Source organism: Leopardus geoffroyi, chromosome D3, assembly GCF_018350155.1.
Source record: "Leopardus geoffroyi isolate Oge1 chromosome D3, O.geoffroyi_Oge1_pat1.0, whole genome shotgun sequence".
Taxonomy (NCBI): Eukaryota; Metazoa; Chordata; class Mammalia; order Carnivora; family Felidae; genus Leopardus; species Leopardus geoffroyi.
In genome coordinates this window covers 77,461,566-77,486,284 of record NC_059339.1, presented here as the reverse complement: position 1 = coordinate 77,486,284, position 24,719 = coordinate 77,461,566, and the positions used below count along the sequence as shown (strand labels likewise).

At 46.8% G+C, this 24,719-nt stretch overlaps 1 protein-coding gene across 1 annotated transcript; it reads right to left on the bottom strand.

Annotated features, from left to right (window-relative positions):
* Nucleotides 1–4,772: 4,772 nt before the first annotated feature.
* Nucleotides 4,773–20,709, bottom strand: SEC11C (SEC11 homolog C, signal peptidase complex subunit). Its single transcript, XM_045457561.1, has 6 exons — nt 20,153–20,709; nt 12,873–12,982; nt 9,554–9,703; nt 7,419–7,538; nt 5,635–5,692; nt 4,773–4,970 (listed from the first exon to the last, which is right to left on the bottom strand). The coding sequence occupies exons 1-6, from the start codon at nt 20,237–20,239 to the stop codon at nt 4,917–4,919; spliced, it is 579 nt and encodes a 192-aa protein (XP_045313517.1). The 5' UTR covers nt 20,240–20,709; the 3' UTR covers nt 4,773–4,916.
* Between the last annotated feature and the right edge of the window lie 4,010 nt (nt 20,710–24,719).

Here is a 24,719-nt window from a genome sequence, read left to right as displayed (position 1 = left end):
AGAAGATACACAGATGGGAAATAAGCATATGAAAGGTGTTCCATGTCATATGTCATTGGGGAAATGCAAAGTAAAACAACAATGAGAATCCACTTAACGATCATCAGAATGGCCCAGCTCTGGAACACTGACAACACCGAATGGTGGCAGGGATGGGAAACAACGGGGACTTTCATGTATCGCTGGTGAGAATGCAAAATTCTTCCCAAACTAAACACACTCTTAGTATAAGACCCAGCAATCACACTCCTTGGTATTTACCCAGACCTGAAAACTTATGTCCACACAAAACCTGTATATGCATGTTTACAACAACTTTGCTTATTGCCAAAACTTGGAGGCAAGCAAGATATTCTTTGGTAGGTAAATAAATACACCATACATCACTATATGGTGGTATATCCATACAATGAGATATTACTCTGTGATAAAAATAAATGAGTCATCAAGACAGATAAAGATACAGAGGAAACTTAAAAGCAAATGATTAAGTGAAAGAAACCAATCCGAAAAAGGCGACATGTTGTGTGATTCCAACCACATGACATTCTGGAAAAGGCAAAATCACGGAAGCAATAAAAAAGATCAGTGTGTGTGTGTGGGGGGGGGGGTGTGCCTGGGTGGCTCAATTCATTAATCATCAGACTCTTGATTTGAGCTCAGGTCATGATCTCATGGTCATGGGACTGAGCTCCGAATTGGGCTCTGTGTTGGGTGTGGAGCCTGCTTAAGATTCTCTCTCTCCCTCTCCTTCTGCCCCTCCCCCACTTGTTGGCACACGCTCTCTTTCAAAAAAAAATCAGTGGTTTCTAGGGGTTGGGGCGGGGGGGACGATGAAGAGGCAGAGCACAGGGGATTTTGGGCAGTGAACTTAATCCGTATGGTATTATCATGACGGATGCATGTCATTATACATTTGTCCAAGCTCTTGAAACATACAACGCCGAGAGTAAACCCTGATGTAAACTATAGGCTTCAAGTGACAATGACGTGTTACTGTAGGCTCATCCCTCGTTAACAAACGCCCTACTGTGCTGTAGATGTCCACAGTGGGAGGCTATGCGTTTGAGGGACAGGGACTATATGGGAACTCTGTACTTTCCACTCAAATTGCTGTAAACCTAACACTGCTCTAAAAAATGAAGTCTGTTAAAAGAAATTCCTGCTGTGTAGCGAAAGCTACACCCTGTGGGGAAAGCACGAAACCTGCCAAGAGGCTGCTGGTAGATGGCCTTGGGTGAGGACTGAGGGAAGCTTAGAGGAGACCCAACAGAGGCTGGGCCACAGAGGGCACGCGGAGGAGGCGTTCACGCCCACGCTGTGTGGAACGGGCACAGAACGGGCACGGGGGTGAGGTCAAAGGGATTTCTGCTCTCCTCACATCATGCTGCAAGTTCCCATGGCTAAAAGCTGATGCTCCGAGGGAAAATACCCCTGCCGTGGGGTCCGTTTGCGACAACATAGGGACGCAAATGAAAAATTCAAAGAAACTATAGCGAGAGTTCATGGCCAAAGATGATAGGAAAGAATGTTCCAGAAGGATTGGGAGGCAATCAATCAATCCTCAGTATTCAAACTCCAGCGTTCTTGGAAAAGAGGGTAAAGCTCTGTTGGACTAAGACAAGCGTCTAAGAGTTTGCCCTGCCTTGACAGTCATTCTCAAGAGGAGGAAGTGGAGTCTGGGTTCGTTACAGACTACACATCTAGAAAGTGGAGGCAGGGCTTAACCCTCCATGTGATTGCAAATCCCTCCTCTCACCGCACCCCGCCTCACCCCACACCAAGCCTCTTACTGGAAAGCCAGGGAACCTGCTGAATCCAGGGTGCAGTGGCTGGATCGCTGTCCTGAATTTCTGGGTGACACCTGTCCGTAGCCCCAGGGCCGGGAGGCTGCTTCGGAGGAAGAGGTGCCCGAGCAGAAACCCAGAAACTGATGACCATTGTCGGCGGCGTTAGCATCAGACTGGGAAAGGGGGGCCAGAGGGTGGCCCATCCGTATGCTGCGTTTCTGGATTTTTCCATCATGCTATCTGAAAATGACTCCACGAAGGAAGACACGAACGATCACGCATCGTAATCACATTGCCTCCCAACCGATTTGTACCGATGCTTCCCAGCGGTTCTCCACCCCGGCCGCATACGCATCACCTGGGGAGTTTTTTAAAGCGGAGACATCCAGGATCACTTCCCCTAATTTGAAGGTTCTCATACCCCGCTCCCTTAAAACGGTCAGACTTCCTCCACCTCAGTGCGAGGCTGGGGACGGTGGCAGGCCCCGAATTTTTACAGAGCGGTTTAAAGCCCCCAGTCTGGTTGCTGTGTGTGCATGCGTGGCATCTGAATAAGACTGGCGCATTCATCGTCAAAGGAGAAAGAGCTGGGCTGAGGCCCACGGGCTGGGAAACCAGAGGTTCTCCCGCTAACTTTTTAAAAAACCGGAAGCCTGCTCCCATAGTGGAAACTTCCCAGTTTTTTTTTTTTTTAATTTTTTTTTTTAACGTTTATTTATTTTTGAGACAGAGAGAGAGACAGAGCATGAACGGGGGAGGAGCAGAGAGAGAGGGAGACACAGAATCGGAAGCAGGCTCCCCGGCTCTGAGCCATCCGCCCAGAGCCCGACGCGGGGCTCGAACTCACGGACCGCGAGATCGTGACCTGAGCCGAAGTCGGACGTTTAACCGACTGAGCCACCCAGGCGCCCCGAAACTTCCCAGTTTTTGATGGAAACCTCTAGTGCTTTGCACACAGTAGAGCAAACACCATTTAACTCCGGAAGTCCTCTCGGAGCTGAGACCCGCGGGTCAAGGAACTTCAGTCCAACACGAATCACATCACTTGTGCTTCATAAAGGCACCAACGGCATCGAAGGGGCCCCAAGAGCTGGTGCCTGCTAATGAACCACAACTGAATGGCACCGGTGGAGCCACGGTAGGGTTCTCGGCTGTCTTGGTAAAGTTTACTCCAGGATGTCAGGTACGTGCAAAGAATTAACGATAGGCTTAGCCATGTCAAGACTTTTTTCAAGCTTATACGAACCAGCAACAGAACCCCGGGAAGATGATAAAATAATAAAGCTTTGACCCAACATTTTTATATTTCATTCTTAGTTAAGGGAACAAAAATCTTTGAGAAAAGAATTTATTAATGGGCACAAGAGAATAATGGTTTCAGAAAGTATCCTGTGAACGTTTTTTCTTTCACTTTGTTGATTTCGACAGGACGAGAGGGCCATTGTTGCCACAGCCTATTTCCGCAGAGATAAAGGATTCCAGGGCGAGCTGCTCCCCCGGGGATCACTCCCGCTGGTCTTTCCCAGATCAGGAGCTCACTCAGAGAAGAGCAGGTGTGTGACGAGGCACAGGTTGACGCTGAAAAGGACTTACGTAACAACAGGAACCGTTTATTGAGCACGCACTATGCACGTGTCGAGCACCCGTGCTGAGCATCCGGTAAGTTATGGGCACCTGTTCCTGGGGATGGTGGGGGGGGGGGGGGGGGGGCGGGGCTAAGTGCAGCAGCTGCTGTCCACCATCTGATGCTGCAGGAACTGAGCCTGCTCAAGGCCTATAGGTGGTTAAGTGGCTTTTAGGGATGCTCAACGCTTACCCCAGGTTTGGGCAGACCTCAAAGAAGGAGGCAGACTTGTAAGTTCTCACTGAAAGGATGTCACCATCGCACTGTCCAGTGAAAAGGGAACATTTGTGTAAAAGTGTAAGAGTGTACTTGAAAACGCCACTGGCCTCCTTTCTACTCCTCTAACACTGCTACGCGCGGGCCGTGGTCCGGGCACCAGCAGCTTCGCCAGCCCCGCGGAGCGGGAGCGAGTTAGGAATGCAGAGTCTCAGGCCCCGGCCCTCCTGTGTCAGAATCTGCATGGAACAACAGCCAGGTGCTCTGCGTGCTCGCGAAAGCTTGAGAACATCCTTCCCCTCTCCGGGGCCCCATGCTGGGCGGGAATGCTTTTCCCCAGGATTCCCCTGCCTCGTTTCTTAACTCTGCTCCGGGCCCTCTCCCCAGAGGCCTTCCCCGACCTCTACATGGAAAGCCAGAATTCTCTCTCGCTATCAGCTGACCCTGTTTAATCTTCTCCAGGGCAACTGTCACTCCTGAAATCACTGTCAGTTTCTTATCTGTTCCTTCCCCACGCGGCAAACGCCATCCAGGCTAGGACTTCATGTCCCCGGCACCTAAGGCGGTGGCTGGGATAGAAGTGGCTGATAAATGTTTTAGCGAAGGGGCCACCTTATACGCCGGACTTTATGGGGCGCACATGTCACTCAAACAGCGGAGACCCCCCCCCCCCGAGAGGCCGCAGAAAGGGATGAGCTCCTTTTACACGTCTGTACCTTTTGTAAGTTTTCAAAGGAGTTCGCACTGTTTTCATAATTTACAAAAAGCACCGTTCCAATAATTTATCCAACCATCTCAAGATAGATCGCACCACAAAACAAAGCAGGTTACCTCTTTCCTCTTAAAAAGGTTTTAGACTTTATTCCCTGATCGGAATATACTTTAATAAATGAGAAATCACTTGCTTTTGAGGGCCTGTGTGTTTCCTTCGGAAATGTTACGTGATGTGAAGAATTTTACTTCCGAAACCCAGACATTACAACTACACCATGTGGCTTGTGCGCTGTCCCCACCAGCAGGTCCAGCAATGGCCCGCCTGACTCCTCAAGTGGCACAGACCCCCGTGCTTGGTTTAGAGTGACTACGACGAGGGCCACAGAGACTGGGCAGATTCAGACCAGAGCCCACAAAAGAAAACAGTCTTTCCTGATGAATCATTTATTTGGACAAGACAAAAATGTCTCCACATTGTTTCCTTTTATACAGAAAGTGGAACATTTCAAATATATTAGTTTTTCTCTTTTGCAGCAGAATTCATTTCAATCTGGTGCCAGGAACTTCTCATCTTAGGATTCGCGTTTTAGTAACACGTATGCACCCATTACAGCCAAGAGAGCGTACTGGAAAGAAAACACAGTGGAAAATTACTGGGAGGTCTACAAATAAGTTTGCTCTATAAATGTATTCAGCTGAAGTCCGCTCAATACTAGGCTGGGGACAGAATCAAAAGGTGACCTCTTCTCTCATGCCTGCCCTGCTATGGTTTAAAAAGCCCCCAGTATATTGATGGACCAAGGATCAAGCACCCAACAAACACAGCTAATCCACTGCTCACTCTTGCGTCCATGTCCTATTGTTCTTCGAGTGGTTGTTAAAAAAAAAACATCGACACCATTTTTATTGAAGTAGGGAGATCAGCATTACTGAGTCTATTGCATCGCTTTTGGTTTTTTTTTTTTTTTGGTATGTTTAAAGGTTTTCATGATAAACAGCAATGAATATATAGGTGACATTTTAGAATACACCACGAACATAAAAGATGAAAGTAATTATTTTAAATAACTAATTTAAATGTTGATAATTTAAATGGTTATGTCAATTTGTAGTTCAATACAAATACTCTGCAAAACAGAATAACAAGGAAAACATTTTAAACAGACTGCATCTTTATAATTGCACGTGTAAAAGCGCCTATATACGTATATGTATATATATGTGTATATATATATATATATATATATATATATATATATATTTAATTCAGACATACACACAAATTCCTACCTTGAATTTTGGATAGTCATTCATTATTATGGTGACCATACCAACGTACGGTAAAAACCTAAATTGTGGGATGAAAAGCCAGAAATATAAAAACTGCTTGTAATACGATAGCAACATTTAAAAATACTCTAAATCAGCCTTGGGAAACAAATCTTCCTTGGGAATAAGCACTGATTGGGGCTGTAAGAATAATAGTCACTCCTGCCTCAAAAGGCTTTATTAATCAAAAGCAACACAACTAAGAGCCAGGACCATTTTTCAAGCAGGCACATGATTTCAACTAGAGATGCCACTTGTCTGTGCTCGCTGCATTCACCATAACAGAATTAAAATAATTAGTTGAGCTGCTTGTACAAATGGAACTGACAACTTTCATCAAGCTCGTTCTTAATTTTTTCAGGGGAGAAGTAACACTCAGATAGCCTATGTAAAGACCGCTGTTAGAGAAAGCTTTCAAAGTACACGGAGAATCAGTCTGCAACGGAAAGAACATCATCATTTTCATTTCACAGGGCTTTTCAAATATAACAAACACGCTCGCTGGGCAGTGAACACAGATGTGAATCCCATAATTTATACCCACATGTGACTATGCTCCCAGACACCGAAGGTCCGGGGCATAAGCCAGCCAATGACTCTGCTGACAAAGTTAATGTCAATATGTAATCAGTGTGACCCAAGCCTCCCCTCACTCACGGGAAACGCGGTTAACACATGGGTACCCTCCAATCTTATGTCAGTCAGCAGCTCCAACCTCCCCTTTATACACAGCCTGTCCCCAGGACAGGACAAGTAGAGGACTGACCAGCTGGAAGTCACTCCCATCTCCCCACAGATATTCAAGGTGCAACGCAGCGGTGTAAGATAGTTAAAAGGTGAGCCGAGGGAGAAAAGGAGCAGAAAGAGACCTCAAGAGACCTCAAATTGCAATCTGCTTAGTAGAGCTGAATCTGAGAAAAGGGTAACCAGTGTTCTCCAGCCTCCGACAGCTCATGGGATTTAGAGAAGATTAACAACAACAACAACAACAAAAAAGACACTTCTAACAAGGGTTAAACATAGAAAAGGGTCACCAAGAGAGGGGAAAAATTGCCTTTTTTTGTTTTTTTAATAAGAGGATACACGCTCTGCTGTGTCAGAAGCAGAACTCATTGCTGGCGCAATTATGCAAGGATGAATATTACAAGATTTATCACATAACTGTTTTGGGCAGTGAAAAACAGGAAATAACCTAAATGTGTCGCCCCGGGAAAGGACTGGGTACGTAAGCTGTGATTTTGTGATTCTCGGGAACAACGGTACGTAGCCATTTAAAACTACCTGGATGTAGATTTGACACAGCAACCAATTTCTCACTTCATGTTGGGTAAAGAAACAAAATAAAATCGTCCTATGTAAAGTCATGTATTATATATGCACATGCATCCGTATAAGGTGCAGGGAACAGTGTTCCACAGTGGTTATCTCTGGGAGGGTCTCTTGTAGTTGCTATCTAAAACCACAAATACCTAACCTCTACGGGGCGATTGCTTTCAAAAACAGGATTAAACCGATGATGCAGACAATATACTTGAACTCAGTTTTAGATTTTCGGTCCTTAGTTCTGAGCTGTATTTACACCGTGGACCCCATACACGGAGCACAACTCAGACTACTCGCAACTCTCCCGACATAGACTGTTTGTAACGAGTGATTCCATTTAGTTCTATTTAGCCTGTACATTTAGTTTGTTTCCATTTTTCTGGTTCCCGAAGCCTTTATGTAACTTAAAGGTTAATGCTCACCCTCTGGCTCGTCCCACCACATCCTTCTTTTCGAGCCAGTTTTGGCCCTCTTTGTACAGGCCTCTGTCGTCAACTTCATTATTATCTCCTTTAGTCAAAAATTTGATGTCTCCGTTATCTCTAGAAAGCAAAATAATGACTTTTCAAAATCGATTTTCAGCACGCCATCATTAGAAAGCACTTAGTTTACCCGGCACTTGACGGTCTGCTGCGGGCATTCGGACGAGCATTCCGCGAGAACTCGATCTCTCTTGGTCTGAGGGGATGGTTTACAGGGAACCATCCGACTACAACCATCCGACTAAAGCACGAATCTACTGGCGTTTCTGCAGCCTCAAGTTCTAAAACGCCCAAGCTTTCCTGCCAACCAAAAAGCATGGCAAAATGCAAGGGCCCCGGCAGGGCAACGATGAGCTTCCAGCAACTGCTTTCACTTTCTTAGTCCGCAAAGACCAGCGTGTCCCCGCGGATTATATTCCGATTCACTCTGGACATGAACTTGGTCCCGGATCACAGAGATTTGAGCGCAAGGTAATTCAAACCCCAGTGTGCCCTTACCCCTCCTCAAACTTATTTTTCCTCGCCAAGTGTAGAATGTTAATGCATTATCTCCTTCACCACTGAGCAAAGTGGTATAAAATCTGGTTTGCAGAGAAACAGGAACCACAAATGGCATAAAACCAGCGTGTTAAAGAGACATGTGGGAATCATTTTAAACACTCCAAACCGATGCTTACACGGCCCTGTCACTAGAAACACAACATTATAGCATTATAGAGCTCTAAAGAGGGTCTTCTTCCAATAAAACAAATGAAAAAATGCCCCATTATAATTAGATAAAATACTGAAAGCCCACAAAGATTTGAAGCCATGCCAAAGGCAGCAAGCTGATTTGCAGCTGTGGTTATAAAGGAAATCAAGAGGATAAAAATCCACGCGGCCTCTCTCACAACTCATGCAAACTATAGAAAATCATCATTATTTCCTCCACTTTGAATAAGTTCTCTTTCAACTTCTTTATCAATGTCTTCGGGGAACACCTGGAAGCAGGGAGTGGCATGGGAACCTAACACCGGAAGCGTTCGGATAGTTGCACTACACGTGTGCGCGTCCCCCCACGTCCACTCGCGACGAGAAGATGAGAAAGGCTCTGTTCTTTTAAAACCACAAGCACACACGTCTAAGTGCAATTCCATAACTCAGGCAGGTGGAAATGCTACACTAAGCTGCGTAAAGGTAAATGAATAGCCGAGTATATAAAATGTAACGTTTCCACTAATATTCTCTATTCCACTGATACTGTACTCTCCCATGAGAACTTAGTACATTTGAGATAGAAGCTTCTAGTTTCCCAAGCGTGTCTTCAGAGGCCACCGCTGGCATGTCAAGGAAAGGAAGCGCATCTGTGGGGGGAGAACCGGCATAGGACACATGCCGCCCGTGCCACGGGATGAGCCGGAAAAGGCATCTGCGTCCGTCCAGGGCTAGGGTGACCGCTGAGAGCGTGCCACTCGGTCCAAAGTGGCACAGGGAAACAGGCGGCTCTCTGCGTGTCAGAAGACAGTCCTATCAAGATCATCCTCAGCTGTGGTGGGATTGGATTCTCCCTGAGCCTCCTTCAAGTAAGTGTCAGGCTACAGTAGGTTCACCTTATGTCACAGAGCAGTTTAAGTTTCCGAGGCCTCAGGAGACACCTGTTCGTCTGGTTCTCACAATCGTCCCGTGAGCCACGGTGGGAAATGATAATGTTATCAGCCCCATCCTACAGGCTGGGCGAGGTAGCAGGTCCAAAGTCACCCAATTAGTGAGCGGCGGGTCTAGGAACATAATCCAGAGTTTCTGCCACTTCTAACCAGCCATTAAACCGGCTGCCAAAACTGAATTACGAAATTCTACACCTGAAATTATTATTACACTGTATGTTAACTAACAGGAATTAATATTACACTGTATGTTAACTAACAGGAATTTAAATAAAAACCTGATGGGGGGAACAAATGAAAAAACAAATAAATAGAAGTTTGATCACAATCAGTGCTAATGAAAAAATAAATAAAAATATATAAAAAATAAAACAAATAAAACCAGCTACCAAAATTCACAAACAACAGCGAAAAGAAGGAAAGCCTCCTTACTTTTCATGAACTTTGATTACTCTGTGAACTATTGGAATGTCTCGTCCTTCGACTTTAAAGACCACGATTTCCCCAGCTCTAATAGGGTCTTCTCGGAAGTTTGTCAGGAATAGAAGGTCGCCCCTGTGGAAGGCCGGCTCCATGCTGCCACTGGGAAGAGACACAAAATCACATCCAAATTAGCCTGGGTTCCCAAGGGCAACGTTTCAATTCACGAAGAATACAATAATAAACATATCGGTGAGAGTCTCAACTTCCGTCGTCACGTATCTAGGACCTGTGAAACCAGTCACCGTGGTTTCCTTCTGACTGCTCGCGGTGACGACACGGAGTGAGAAAGGAAAGGATTTCTTCTTAGATTTAAGTATGAAAAGGATAGTAGCAGGCCCCTCTGTACTTTGTATTAGGTAGAGAAAAGAACCAAGTGTAATGGGAACTCTTTGAAGTAAAAGCTGCCAAGTTTTAGCCTTAAAAAACAGTCCTACATCCACAAAGACATTACTATTTTCATTCAGAACTGCAGACCCTGAAAGCTGGTTGATACTCTAGGGCAATTCTTGCATTTTGTGGTTCATCCCCAGCACCTAGGACATGGCATTGCCATTCAAGGAAGAGAAACCAACAAACGAATGTCTTAGGAGAGCGATCTATCCGAAAACCAAGCTGAGGGTTGGGACAGAACTCGAACCCAAGTCTTTGGGCTCCTGCAGGATCATCATTTAGACCATACTCTATAGGGAGCCCAATTCTAACAAATGTTGACTGTTTCTGATGTGGAGGTCAATAAATAATCCCACACGGTACCAGTTTAAACCCATGCCAAAAATCGTCGATGGAGTCAAAGTAAATTGTAATCTAGCAGAAGCTGAAATCATCAAAACACAATTCATTTTACATATGCTCATGCTTTGTCTTAACGCATGAGAAAATAAATAAGACCTAAAAATATAGCAACATAGGGGCCATACAATCAAAAACCAGCGAGTCTGCTGAGGGCAGGAGGGGACAGGAAGAGCCAGACTGGTGAAGAAATGGTGTGCTTTATTTTATTTTATTTTATTTTTTTTTCAACGTTTATTTATTTTTGGGACAGAGAGAGACAGAGCATGAACGGGGGAGGGGCAGGAATCGGAAACAGGCTCCAGGCTCTGAGCCATCGGCCCAGAGCCCGACGCGGGGCTCGAACTCACGGACCGCGAGATCGTGACCTGGCTGAAGTCGGACGCTTAACCGACTGCGCCACCCAGGCGCCCCGAAATGGGGTGCTTTAAAGGAAAACGTGGGTTCATAACAGGTGCAGCTCAAGAAGGTGACCCTCCTGTCCTTCCCTGCACTGGAACACCTTAAGCTTGTCAATGAATGCGGATCAGCAAGGAGAGATACAGCAGGGACCGGCCTGTCACTAAGTACCTGCTGATGTATTTATTTTTAAGTTAAACCAATGACAGCTGAGGATGGTAACAGATCTAACAGGAAGTGAATAAAAAAACAGAGAGAGTGCTAGAAATATAAAAGACTGAGAGGGAAAGAAAGAGAAAACAATTAAGAACTGCAGCTAGAAAAACCTTCCGGACGAGTCTCAGAGGCAGCAAGAATACCATTTGCCACCAAAAGCCGTTATCATGGCCCATGAGGAAAGCACTTCTTTGAAATGTTTCACTAATATCAACTACACTTGCTTTCCTCATGGGCCAGGGATTCGCCAAAGGTCAATGTTCCCCAAGGTCACACATTTCTCATGATGTCAATAGTCTATGCTGACAAACCAGAGTCCTTTAGTACCATAAAGGAGGCTTAAAAAAAAAAAAGTCCCCAGATACTGCAATGTTACAACAATTTCTTTGTACGGCTGTGTCTGTGTGATTTAAGGAAAACCAGAACACCTGGGATCTGATTTTGGCTCTGCCAAGAGCAACTGTAAGACGCAAGTGGCTTGGCCTCGGTGGGCCTCAGGCTCTTTATCTGTTAAGTGAGAAGGCCCATCTGAATTTGAGGTTTTTTCATTTCTATTTAGGAAAAAAAAAAAAAAAAAAAAAGCCTTAAAACCCCTCCCTCAAACGAAATCTTACAAGGAAGCATCACCACCTACAATACATACAAATGGAGCTGTCATGACTAAAGCAAGGCTGGGGTGTCTAGAATCCACACACTTGATCCCATTCTCCCTCCTAACCTATCCGCTGGCCCCCCGGGCAGTCCTAGAGCGCAGTGTGAAAACCAGTGAATTGGGACCCCGTATGCTATCCGAAGGCTCCTACATTTATGGAAGCAGTGTACCTCTAGAAGTAGGCCCCTTGGCCGGCCACACAGGGGCAACCTGCTGAAGCCAGGGCCATGGCCGAAGCGCCATGATGTGGTAGCAGGGGAGGGAAAGGGCGCTGGTCTGTAAGCCAAGAACCCTGTGTGCTGACCTTGGCTCTTGCACTGGCCAGTGGTGACCCCGCTCATAAAACAAACGGGCTTCAGGGGCACCCGGGTGGCTCAGTCGGTTAAGCGTCCGACTTCGGCTCAGGTCATGATCTCACGGTTCACGAGTTTGAGCCCCGTGTCAGGCTCTGTGATGACAGCTCAGAGCTTGGAGCCTGTCTTGGATTCTATGTCTCCCTCTCTCACTGGAGCTCTCTCTCTCAAACATATAAAACATTTAAAAAAATTTTTTAAAAAATAACAGCCTCCATTCCCACCCACAGTAAGGCTCAATGGTCTAGGACACACGGACAGAGAGCATCTTGAGGTACCTAAGGACTCCCAAATATGGTTATTTAATTTCAAACTGTTTAAATTTTCCCCCTTGCCTGACTTTACGGCTATACAAAGTGAATTAAAGTATTAACTTTTCTAAATTTAACCTCCTGTGCTTTATAAGAGTAATAGTCTCAAGAGAGTAGCCATCTACACCAGTATTGCAGAAGAGGCTTGAAAAAATACAGCACGCTCCGCTAGGCACCAGGGATATACACTTCCCTGTCTGCTTGGTACAAAGAAAACCAAGTAACGGCTTTAAATTACTTACGTTTCAAAATCAATTAATGCATTAATAACATACGATTGTTATTTTAGGCAGATTAAAGCATTAAAATACAAAAGCAAATATATTGCACTGGAGCATTAGCATCAACACGATAAAAGCTCTAAAATGTCTGTTGAGAAAGACACGATTTGTCACCAAAGGTCAGAAACAATGAAAAGAGGTATTAGCGGAAAATTCTAACACTGTATCCAACCAAAATCCCCAGTCTTGGTTGCCGTGCAGGCTTTCACTCAAGGCGACGCTGCTCCTCTGTGACAAGGCGGCAGCGTAAGAGCCTGCAGAACCCACCTCAGCACCACCACGATCGGGCTCTCGCTGCCGGTGAGGACGATCAAGCCTTTCCAGATCATAAGCGCAGAAGACACGATCATGGCGAAGTTTAACACCTGGTAATAGAGCTGGAACGAAAAAGGCCAAACCCCAGTGAAAACCAATGGAATTCTATTCACTAGCCCTAAGCTGGGGATGAGCTGGTTTTTGAACAAACAAACAAACAAACAAAGGAAGCTGTGTTTATTTTAGGACATTAAACTAAGTCACGCAAACTACAAACTTAGGTAGCATTTCAACTTTTGTCCGTGGAATTAGCCTTCCATTTATTGTTTCTCTTTCAATGAGAGAAGAGAGAGAAAACAACAACAACAACAAACCAGAGCAATCCACAGGACCCACTTTATTAAAGCCTCGGTAAGACTCAACTTACCTCTCTGGGATTTCCCAGAACCCTCAACCTTGAAGAGTTCCTTACTCAAATTCGCAACTACTTGGATGGAACTGAAGGGTATTATGCTAAGCGAAATTAAAGAAGGACAAATATCATAGGACTTTACTCATAGGAGGACTTTAAGATACAAAACAGATGAACACAAGGGAAGGGACGCAAAAATCATATAAAAACAGGGAGCATGGGGCGCCTGGGTGGCGCAGTCGGTTAAGCGTCCGACTTCAGCCAGGTCACGATATCGCGGTCCGTGAGTTCGAGCCCCGCGTCAGGCTCTGGGCTGATGGCTCAGAGCCTGGAGCCTGTTTCTGATTCTGTGTCTCCCTCTCTCTCTGCCCCTCCCCCGTTCATACTCTGTCTCTCTCTGTCCCAAAAATAAATAAACGTTGAAAAAAAAATTAAAAAAAAAAAAAAACAGGGAGCAGAACAAAAACATAAGAGACTCTTAAATACGGAGAACAAACAGAGGGTTACTGGAGGGGTTGTGGGGGGGGATGGGCTAAATGGGTGAGGGGCACTAAGGAATCTACTCCTGAAATCACTGATGCACTATATGCTACCTAACTTGGATGCAAATTAAAAAAAAAAGAGTCTGTTACTCAAGTTCTACCCCGAGGGCCTACCGCTCTGGCAGAGAGAGGGCACGTCTGATGTGAGAGCCTGGCACAGAGCCTAGAACCACCCCTTGGCGCCCTGGCCAAGGAGGCCCCACATGAGGCTTCACAGTCCTCTAGCACTTAGCAATGAGGCTGTTCTGCATCTGAAATTACATTTCAAAGTGAACAAAAACTTTAAACACCTGGAAGTTTACATTTTCCATAAACGTTTTAAACAGTAAATGATATCTGGTCAAGAACACAGGCAGAAAGCCACTCAAGACAATATCGAGTTCGAAGCTGGCCTCGTCCCACCTTAGACCACTGAGTTAATATCCACCCGGCTTGTCCTGCTGAAGCTCAAGGCTCTTCCTTGCTGACAGCCGCCTGCCACATCCACCAGCCCCTGGCGACGACAAGGGGAAAAGCAACACCTGCCCACATCCCAACACCCTTCCGCTGTAGCTGAATTGTTGGGCCAGACGTCTCCGGTCTTCCAAGAGGCTTTGAGGACAGAAGTCACTGTGCCTACTACTACTCGAAATGTAAGTCCTTCAGGGCATTTCCCTTCAGGGCCTCCAGGCTGGCTCCTTACTCCAGTACCTGCCTCTATCTTCCTCCTCACGACCCCTGTCTTGGGTGACCCGACGAGCCACGTGGACGGCCTACCCAATACCCTAGGGTCTCAGTCCCTAGACATCCTCATTTCTAAAGACCTCCTTCCCCCACCTGAACCAACCACTTTTGGCAACACACGTGGAACTGAAACTGCTCAATCCCCACGTCTCTGATTCAACGACCCCCCTCTACCTGCCCGCATACACCTGTGCAGTCACCTACGTGGCAGGACTCTTGTTCTTTCAGGGGCCACCCCCCACCGACCCACCCATTCGCTCTACACAGTCTACTTTCTAAATACTTCTGGACCCTGTTCCAATCTCTCGATTCCCACTGGCTGCGCTCTCATCCAAGTCACCAACATCGCCCACTGGGCAACTGCAAGAGCCTGCTGACCAGCCTCCCGACGTCCACGCACACCTCTTCCGGTGCGTTCTCCCTGTTACAGCCCGTACTCATTTTCAGAGGCGCCTCTGGCCATCCGATCATCTCTATGCCCTGCTCCGACCGCATCCCTTCAACTGTGTGCCACCGCTCTGAGGATAAATACGGTCTCTTACGCCCTGTCTGGTACGTCCCCAAATCCCTAGCTTCGGCTGGTGAAGCTCACTGCACTCCGCTTCGGAGAGCACACGCTCCTATCCACTCCAGGACCTCACCTGGCTACTTCTTCTGGCCAGAGGCTCTCTCCCCAGACTCCTCAGCATACCTAATGCTCGCTCATCTTAAATCCTGCTTTCGACATCGGCTCCCCAGGGAAGCCTTTCCTGACCCACTAGAACTAGGAGTCAGCAAACTTTTTCTGCAAATGGCCTGATAATAAGTGTTTTAGGTTTACAAGCCATAGGGTCTCTGTTGAAGTGACTCAGCTCTGCCACTGGAGTGAGAAAGAAACTAAAGACAATATGGAAAAGAATGAATATGGCCGCGTTCTAATAAAACTTTTACATAGTCTCACTGCATCCTGTACTTCTTTATGCCATCCATCACTATTGTAATTATACACATCATTTTTTTTTTTTAGAAAGAGAGAGGGCACAAGTGAGCGAGGAGCAGAGAGAGAGAGAGAGAGAAAGAGAGAGAAGTGGGGCTCACCCGGGGCTTGTGTTTATACCGGAAGCGGGGCTCGTGTTCACCCAAAGTGGGGCTCAAGCTCCCCCAGGGTGGGACTTAAACTCGTGAACTGTGAGATCATGACCTGAGCGGAAGTCAGATGTTTAACGACTGACCCACCCAGGCGCCCGATATACATATCATTTCTAATGTGTCTTTCACGTTAGACTGTAAGTTCCACAAAAGCAAGGGTCATTTTGGCCTTGTTAACAGCTGTATCTTGTTCAATACAGGTCTGGCAAAGAGTAAGTACTCAATTTGTTGAATAAAAAGTGAGAAAATAAATATCTTTTTTAATGTTTATTATTTTGAGGCGGGGGGAGAGAGAGAGAGAGAGAGAGAGAGGACAAATGGGTGAGGGGCAGAGAGTGAGGGAGACACAGAATCCGAAGCAGCTTCCAGGCTCTGAGCTGTCAGCACAGAGCCCCATGTGGGGCTCGAACTCACGAACTATGAGATCATGACCTGAGCCAAAGTCGGACACTTAACCGACTGAGCCACCCAGGGCACCTCTGTTTTTTTTGTTGTTGTTGTTGTTGTTGTTCTTAATGCTAATACTCAGTGCTTGCCCAGGGTACACTGTGGCGCGATATGGACATGTGCAATGTGCATGTGGATACGATCATGGTGAGAGCAATTTGGCGTTAGTATCACAAGGTTACTTTCAGCCCAATAATCCTCCTTCTAGGAATTCAGTGTACAATAAAGGCAGATAGATATGCGTCACGGTCCCAGTTCTAGTAACAGAGAGAAGGAAATAAAGGAGCCACAGCAGAGAAATGATTGCGTAAATAATGGCAAGCTACTGCACTATTTAAAACCAAAGTGTATGTGGGCTGCAGGAGAATCTCCACAAACTACAACAGTTTGTCAGACAAACACAAGAAGACGCCCTCAAGTGCTGGCAGAGGCCATCTTAGCATGGTGGAATTCATGGCTGAATTTTCTTCTCTTAAACTCTTCTCTATACTTTAAAATAGTGATGGGCCGGGGCGCCTGGGTGGCGCAGTCGGTTAAGCGTCCGACTTCAGCCAGGTCACGATCTCGCGGTCCGTGAGTTCGAGCCCCGCGTCGGGCTCTGGGCTGATGGCTCGGAGCCTGGAGCCTGTTTCCGATTCTGTGTCTCCCTCTCTCTCTGCACCTCCCCCATTCATGCTCTGTCTCTCTCTGTCCCAAAAATAAATAAACGTTGAAAAAAAATTTAAAAATAAAAAAAAATAAAAATAAAATAGTGATGGGCCTAGGAGAATTCCAAAGTCTGGGGAAAATAAATGTTTCAAGGGATGTGACAGAATATTATGTGGCCATTAAAATAATTACTTTGAAGAGTGTGACAAAACAGGAAAACCCAATCTCACACGGCAGTGGGTGGGAAAAGCCGAGTTCCTATTGTTATGAGTATATGTCTGTGAAGTTATGTCATTGCAGGTGGTTATGAAGGAAACAACTGAGAGTGGAAACGTAAAAATGGATAAAAATGACCATGAAGATGTTTTGATGTAACAGTCGAAAAGAAGGTAAATCGAATTCAAAATTAAGGTTACACACCATATTTAAAAAACAAAACAAAACAAAAACTCTTTGGCAGAGCATCTGGGTGGCTCAGTCGGTTAAGTGTCTGACTCTTGGTTTCCGCTCAGGTCATGATCTCATGGTTCATGGTTTCGAACCCTGCATCAGGCTCTGCACTCTGAGCGCGGAGCCTGCTTGGGAATTCTCTCTCTCTCTCTCTCTCTCTCTCTCTCTCTCTCTCCCCCTCCCTCTCAAAATAAGTAAATAAAAACTTTATATATATTTTTAAAAATCCTCTTTGTCTACTATGTCAATAGCAAATTATGAAACTCTCAGTAAATTCCCAGAAGTGCAAATAAGGAGACTGGACTGCCAAGCAGATATGGTTAAGGTGTCGGGCTGCAATACATTAAATTGTTGCTTCCAAAGTAGAATCGGCCTTGCAGGGCACCTTGGTCTCAAGCAGCAGTTGTTCACTGTAGCTCACATTCAGAAACTTCTCCACCCACTCTGCCTTGAAGGATTTGATAAGTAAATGTTGTTTCGTTATGAATTGCAGATCTGCCCGGGAAAGCCACAAGCCACCATTTTAAACAGAAAGTGTCATTTGTAGACCAGTTTTCAAACCATCGGTCTCCACCCTGATAAAAGCAAAGTGTAAATCCTCGCCACTTATGTTATAAAGACCCAGTACTAAGACTATCTTTTCCAGTATGATTTTCTGTGCTTGCAAAATTCATCATGGGGAAGTAAAATCAAATCCCCCCCCCCACCAAAACACTTCCTTTGAGCAAGACATCGATTTGCTAAAGAAACGACCGATTATACAAAAACCTAATAATCAAGCTAGTTGCAAAACCACAGATCATACTTCAACACCCTACTTTTAAGAGACTAGCTAATCCAAGTCTAGGATTGAAATCCTAGAATCTAGAGACACAATTTGGATTGGACTGCTGACAAACTGGGATCTAACAGAATTGCCACCACGTTTCACTGGTGCCTCCTGTTAATTCATCTTCGCCTACCAATTTTATACGCTTGGCAATTCAGAACCCCAGCAAAGTTTAGAAGCAAGCCCACACTCAGTCTTTGTCAACCAAAAATGAAATAGCTAATGTCTGAGAGTTTTAAACAAACATTCCGGACCAGAGATTCTGGCCCACAAAGCAGCAGAAATGCCAGCCGCTGTATTTCTTCCTTCCTCTGTTCCTCACTGCAGAAACAAAGAATCCTTGTTTTTGCATGTGGCTCTTGCCTTACTTTAGAGCAAGCTGGGGCGGCAGAGAAAGGGGGTCCCACTTCCAAGATTGCTGGAGCATGCATGCCTGACAAGGTGTCAGAGAATGCTATTTTGGAGGGGAAAAGAAAAAGAAACAAAAGGACAAAGCTTAAAAGGAGAGGGGGGAAAAAAAAGAGTACCAGGAGGCAGCAGATTTGAGCCTCTGAATTTTAATGAGAAAACTAGCAAAACATAGACAATGCAATAGCCAACAGGCCTAATCACTGAGAGAGGGAATATACAGATTTTTCAAAAAGCAAACTCGTTTAGGAATTGATACATTCGTCAGAAGGCCTTCTCTGATCGTCTGCGATTATAACCACCCGCAATCAGTACCAGTTTTAGAGACATTTAAAAACGCTAGCCAATTAAGTCTAGATTTTTAAATAAAGCTCCCTTTCCTGGAGGTTCTTGGGAACAGCATCGGTGCTCAGGGAATTAGCTGTTGGTTTTTCAAGCTGTTGATAATCACTGCCACAACTCCTCTTAATCACAGAAACTCCCAAGGGCTCATCAGCTAGGCACACCTAGAAACAACCAGGTTCTAGACATAGTTCATGAAGTTCAAGTCACCAAACTCTCCCGCCACCGCAGTAGTATGTAATTCTATTTGGGAAAAAAACATAACAAACCATATGTCCACAGGAACACGTTGTGCCGTGCCACAGGCATCACCCGACTCCTCAATATAGTGGCAAAAATGACAGGATGTCTCAAAATCATGAGAATTTATACCATTTTCAAAGACAATCAAAATTACCAATAGGATGGTTCCATTTTTCTTAGCATAGTTTATTGTTAGTATCAATAGAAGAATTAGGATCCATTAGGCTCTAACGTGCCCTACAGGTCCCCTAAATTCTCTCTCTAGAAGCTTACACTGTGGCGTTTTTCCTGGCTGAGAGGGCCTGCTTTCCAGTCCCTCCTCCCTCTCGCCTTATATTGAAGACTCAAAGGCAGCGATGCTGGCCAAGGAGCTGACTAAGGAGAGAGCAAGAAGGAAGTTTTCCTCTGAGGTCACAGAAGAGCGAAAAGTCAACCCCAGCTGCCCAGGGGCCCCACGCTAACTGCCTCCTATATTCAAGGTGCAGCCAGATGACAGAGTCGGAGATTAGCGAAGAGTTCTGGAACACTGCATCAGTCTAAAATGATTGAGCACCACCAGTGAGATCGCCAGGCACAAGGAGCTTTGTTTAGTCCCGACGCACGGTGGGCAAAACACTTCCCAGAGTGCGAGGCAATTACTTCGGGAGGCAGCACTGGACAGTTCCCACTGCCAGAAAGTTCTTTCCTTTCGCCTGCCTTTCCGTTCCTTCTATCCTCGGGCAGCCTTCTTCTGGATGTCAGGCCTCGAGAGCCTCACAGAGAAGTCTATTCCCTCCTCCAGGGGGTGGCCCTTCAAACAACGTGCAGACAGCTGTCACTCACGGCCGAGTCATCTCTCGCTTTCTCCACCACATTTGACATCCACGGAACTAGATTTCTATCCTCTTCCCCTTCCCGGCCACACTCCCCTCACTGCGCTCGGGTCAGCGCAGGAAAGCGTACACCCGTGCCCACACGGAGGTTTGCGCGGACTTGAACCCAGGGCCTCTGAGAGCCGGGTGGGGGAGCCTGGGGGCGCGGGGCGCTGTCCTTGCCCGAGCCCTACCCAGGGAGCCCCGACTTCCCGCAGTCGCAGCCTTTTCTTGCTCCCGGACGCGCCCCCAGCGCGGGTCTCCCTTACCTGGCGCTTGTTCATTTTCCTCAGGTCCCCGAAGATGTCCAAGCCGGAGGCCGGGAGATGCGTGCCCACGGCGCCCGCGCGCACCATGGCGGGCTCTCCAGGGGCCGACACGGCCCGCCAGCTCGGGGTGCCACAGACAGCTGCGGAGCACCGGCCGGGCCCCCGCCCACCAGCCCCTCGGCCTTGCGGGCCACGTGACTGGCGACTCGCTCGGGCGTCTGGGGGTGGTAGTCCTGCGCGTCTTAGCCAGCGGGCCGCCGGGAAGGAACTGGGAAGAAGAAAACTACCACTCCCAGAATGCCGCGGGGCGAGAGGCTCGTCCAGTGAAGGCCCAGAGCTCCTGGGGAGGGCAGCGATGGGACTCAGGAGCCTTGTCCGACCCTTCGGAGCGAACTTGGAAAAGAGAGTGATCCTGCATATCGCAGAGACAACTCGGGGAAGTGACTATTCAAGAGGAACTGAATTCCCCAAGACTCTGGTCAGGCGCCAAAAGGGCACCTAAAGCTCCCTGGCACTCACCTAACCGTGTACCTTAGCCATTGGATGACTGCGCCGGGCGGAGGCGGGGCCTCTGCACTGGCAGCCGGCAGTGCTGAATCGGGGAGGAGCCTAAAGAAAGGCCAGGCGAGTGGGCGGGGCTTGGGAGAGGCGGGATTTTTGAAACCTTGGAGTTCTGTGCTCTGTAAGAAGTGGTAGGATTCTGAATGCAAGGAAGCATCTTTGTGTCCTTTTGACCGTAGTTGTGTTGCGCTAAATGTTACTTGAATGAGTAAATAACCACCTAATTTTGTACACGAGGAAACAGAGGCCCAGAAAGTCTATATGATAATGGGCAAAGTTAAGGGACAGAGTCTGGATTAGAACTCAAATTTTACAATTTCCAAATCCTGGATTACTGCTGTCCCGATCCTAGATTAGCTAGATCATTCATTGACTCAATTATGCAGTATTTGTTTCATTCGTTTATTCACAAATCTTTTTGAAGCATCAACTATGCACCTGGCCCTGTGCTAGGCACTTGAGAAACATCAGTGAACAAAACAAGCAAAGATCCCTGCCCTTATGAAGCTTACATTCTAGCAGAAGTCGATATAATAAATAAGTGAATTATATAGTATCTAGAGGGCAGTGGTGCTATAGAAGAAATAAGAAAGGCAGGTAAGAGGGGTGAAGGGCTCTGGGGGAAGGGGGCAGGTTGTAGTTTAAAATATCCCAGAAGCTAACTCACTATAAAGCTGATGAAAGGTAAACTCTGGGACCCTTCGCTCGCTCGCAAAGGCGCTTTCGAAGGACTTGGAGAAAAAAAATGGTCATATAGTTTTGTAAAGTTTTCAAAAGCAAGGTATTTGAATTGCTGTTGGTTGAGTCTTGTTTCTTTGCATTCCAATCTCCCCTCCACCATACTTCACGTTGGAAGGACAGGAGCATTTTGAGGATCCAGCTAAGGGGAAGTTGAGTTGGAAATATATTTAGTTTGGGTTTAGCAGATACATTTGTGTGGTTCACGGTCATTCCCTGCCACCCTGCTGTAGGAATGGCCTTAACACTAGGCTCTTAAAAACAGGGAAAGAGGCCCTTTGAAGAAGGAGATAAAGCAGAGGCTGTGACACCTGACCGGACATCCTGCCCAAGGGCAGGGTCCACGCTCAGCATCCACACATTCCCTCCGTGTGATATGGTTGTGACAAGTGTGACCTTGGAGATCCCTCGGGAATCAACTCCTGATGCTACTGGGCCCTCAGTTTTGTCCGTTTGTCTTTTTCTTACAAAGGAAGTCATTAAAGTAAGTGAGGTCTCGAAGTACCACTAAGCCACCCCGAAGTCTCCAACCCCACCCCCTGACTGGGGCTTTTGTCGCTTTGTCTCTGTTCTCAGCTCTTCATTCTCTATCTCTGGCAGTTCTGTGATATCAAGTAGAGTCTGAGCTCCCAGTAGCTTATTTCTTCCAAAGACCGAGGAAAAGGAGCAGAATTGAATTACCGTAAGCCCTGCTGCCAGTATCTGGGGAGATCTAGTTTCGTGCCAGAAATCAAGCATTCTTCTGCCTAGGTGTTGATTCTGGAGTTGCCTTGGATTTGCTGCATATCTTAAACCAAAATGTAATATTGCTTTCTTTTCCTTCTTCCATGGAGAAATAGGCATACTAATTTTCTGAATGAAATCACCTAAACACAGGCCGATCCCATACACCCTCCCTTCTATCATGTGGCATAATCAGAAAGAAAACTTTAAGAGATCGCCTATACGACAATCGGTTCACTCTCTTACCTACTGATTTGTCTGTTCCATTGAGCGCTAGGAACCCAGAGGTGAGGAAGACACAGTTCTTAAATCCAGCCAAAGCTGTATATGTGCAGACATGATTATCATACGGAGTAAGAGGTGAACGACGTAGGACGTAATCAAAGGTATGCACTCTAGTTTAGAACCCTCTTAGCACATCTGGGTAGCCCTTGTGAGTGGGGGGAGGGGGGCAAAGAATTGGTACAGAGTCAATACCAGCTAACATTTTTTTTTTCCATATTTACTTTGTATCAGATAAACGCTTCTTTATACTTATTAGCAATTACCAAAACCGTGTTTTACAGAAAATGGAAAACAGTCTCGGATATGATAAGCAGCCTTCCCAACAACACAGAGCTAAGAGAAGACAGAGCCAGGATTGGAATCCAGGTCTGCCCCGTCCAAACTCATTCTCTTGCTTCCTACACCACGGAGTCTCTGTTGCTTTCTGCCTTTTCAAGCCCCTGGGACTGATGAGCAGACACAGTTCCAGGCGGGAGTTTCAACTTTCAATTCCCAAGTCCAAGCTACCGCCTACAGACCGAAGGTATTGGAAACCGTCCTGAGCGCGGCAGAATCTCAGGGATCTTCATGTCCTTGGGCTGGAGGGAGAGAGGTAGGACTCGTTCTTAAGTGAAGACCGGGGCAGAATCTCAGGGATCTTCATGTCCTTGAGCTGGAGGGAGAGAGGTAGGACTCGTTCTTAAGTGAAGACCAAGCAGGAAGACATCCGATGGATGACTTGGAATCTGGTCAGCCCTCGCGGGAACACTGGAGCTTGGCTGGCTGGGCAGGAATGAGTCGCTTCGTGTCAGATCTGAATCAGCAGCACCTGGTTAACGGGGCCCGACACCACATTCTGAGTCGCGCTGTGCCCTTGCCACCTTTTGCATCCGTGGAAGGATACGCCTGGGAAGAGCCGCGCCCTCCCTCCGGGACGTCATCATCAGAGCGTAGAAACTTGGCTGCCTCTTCTCCTCAATCTATCTGCCACCTGCTGCCTAAGCGCTCTTGTCAGAATAAGCCACTTCTCCAGCTGCCACCTCTTCTGTCCCACCCAGCTCCTCTGATTACCTCCCTGGGCGTCACAGTTGCTACGGCCACCCATGAGGGGACTTAATGCTAAGTGTCAGGAACAGCGACGGGAAGGCAGGGCGGCAGACCACGTTCACTAATCAAAGATGCTCATTGCGTTGTATGTCCCACGCCACTTGGCTGTCACGTGACTGTCAAAAGCTTTTGAAACTTGGCTTCTTGGGGCGCCTGGGTGGCTCAGTCGGTTAAGCGTCCGACTCTTGACTTCGGCTCAGGTCATGATCTGGCGTTGGTGAGTTTGAGCCCCGCGTTGGGCTCTGCGCTGACAGCACGGAATCTGCTTGGGGTTCTATCTCCCTCTCTCTCTGCCCCTCTCCTGCCTGCTCTCTCTCTCTCTCTCTCTCAAAATAAGCAAAAACAAACTTAAAAAAAAAAAAAACTTAGCTTCTCAGTTTATCTCTATTTGAAAAAGAGAAAAAGCTAGGCAGACATTTTCTTACATTTGCTCTGTCCACGAGGCTTGGTACTTTGTGTGAGAGTTTGACAGACACAGGACAATGCCCTGTGGTGCTGGGCACCCCGGAACAAGATCCAGGAGATCTGTGCTGCCCTCCTTGCTGTGCCCCTGCAGGGCAGTATCACCTCGAACCACCCATCTTTCTCCTTGGGCCTCCGTTTCCTCATCTGTAGAAACAAAGTTGTGGCCTCTAAGGTTCCGTGGCAAAATTTCTCAGCCATGGCCTCCAGGGGGCAAAATGTAACTACCTTTTCCTATAGCCTGGAAAAGTTCTATTAAAGCCCCCTTCTGCCTCGTTTGCAGTAACTTAATATAATCACTTTCAGTTTTAAAACTGGGTCAATTTGAGAGTATTTAAATACTCGCTCCTACCCCCTCCTTTTCCTCCCCAGATGGCAACCGAGTTAAGGGAGGCATATCCTGACTTGCAGGGCCTGTAGTTTGCATCTGTTTCTCCTTGATCTGTTTCCCTCCTGTTCCAGAATCCTTGAAAATGTAGTTTGTCTTACCTGGTCCTTGGATGTGAGCTCTTCCCCCACGGAGTCACCGGCTTCTGTCCTTGCTGCCCCCATTGATGTGCCTGTCCTGTCCTCAGCCTTCATGTGCGCATGCTTCGCCTCAAGCCCCAGACTTACGGGATCTACCCGGTCTGCTTTTTGGGTCCTTTCTCGACTGTCTTCCCAAGTCTTTCTGATCCCGAAGTGGGTTTCGGTACATCACTCTGCGTCATTT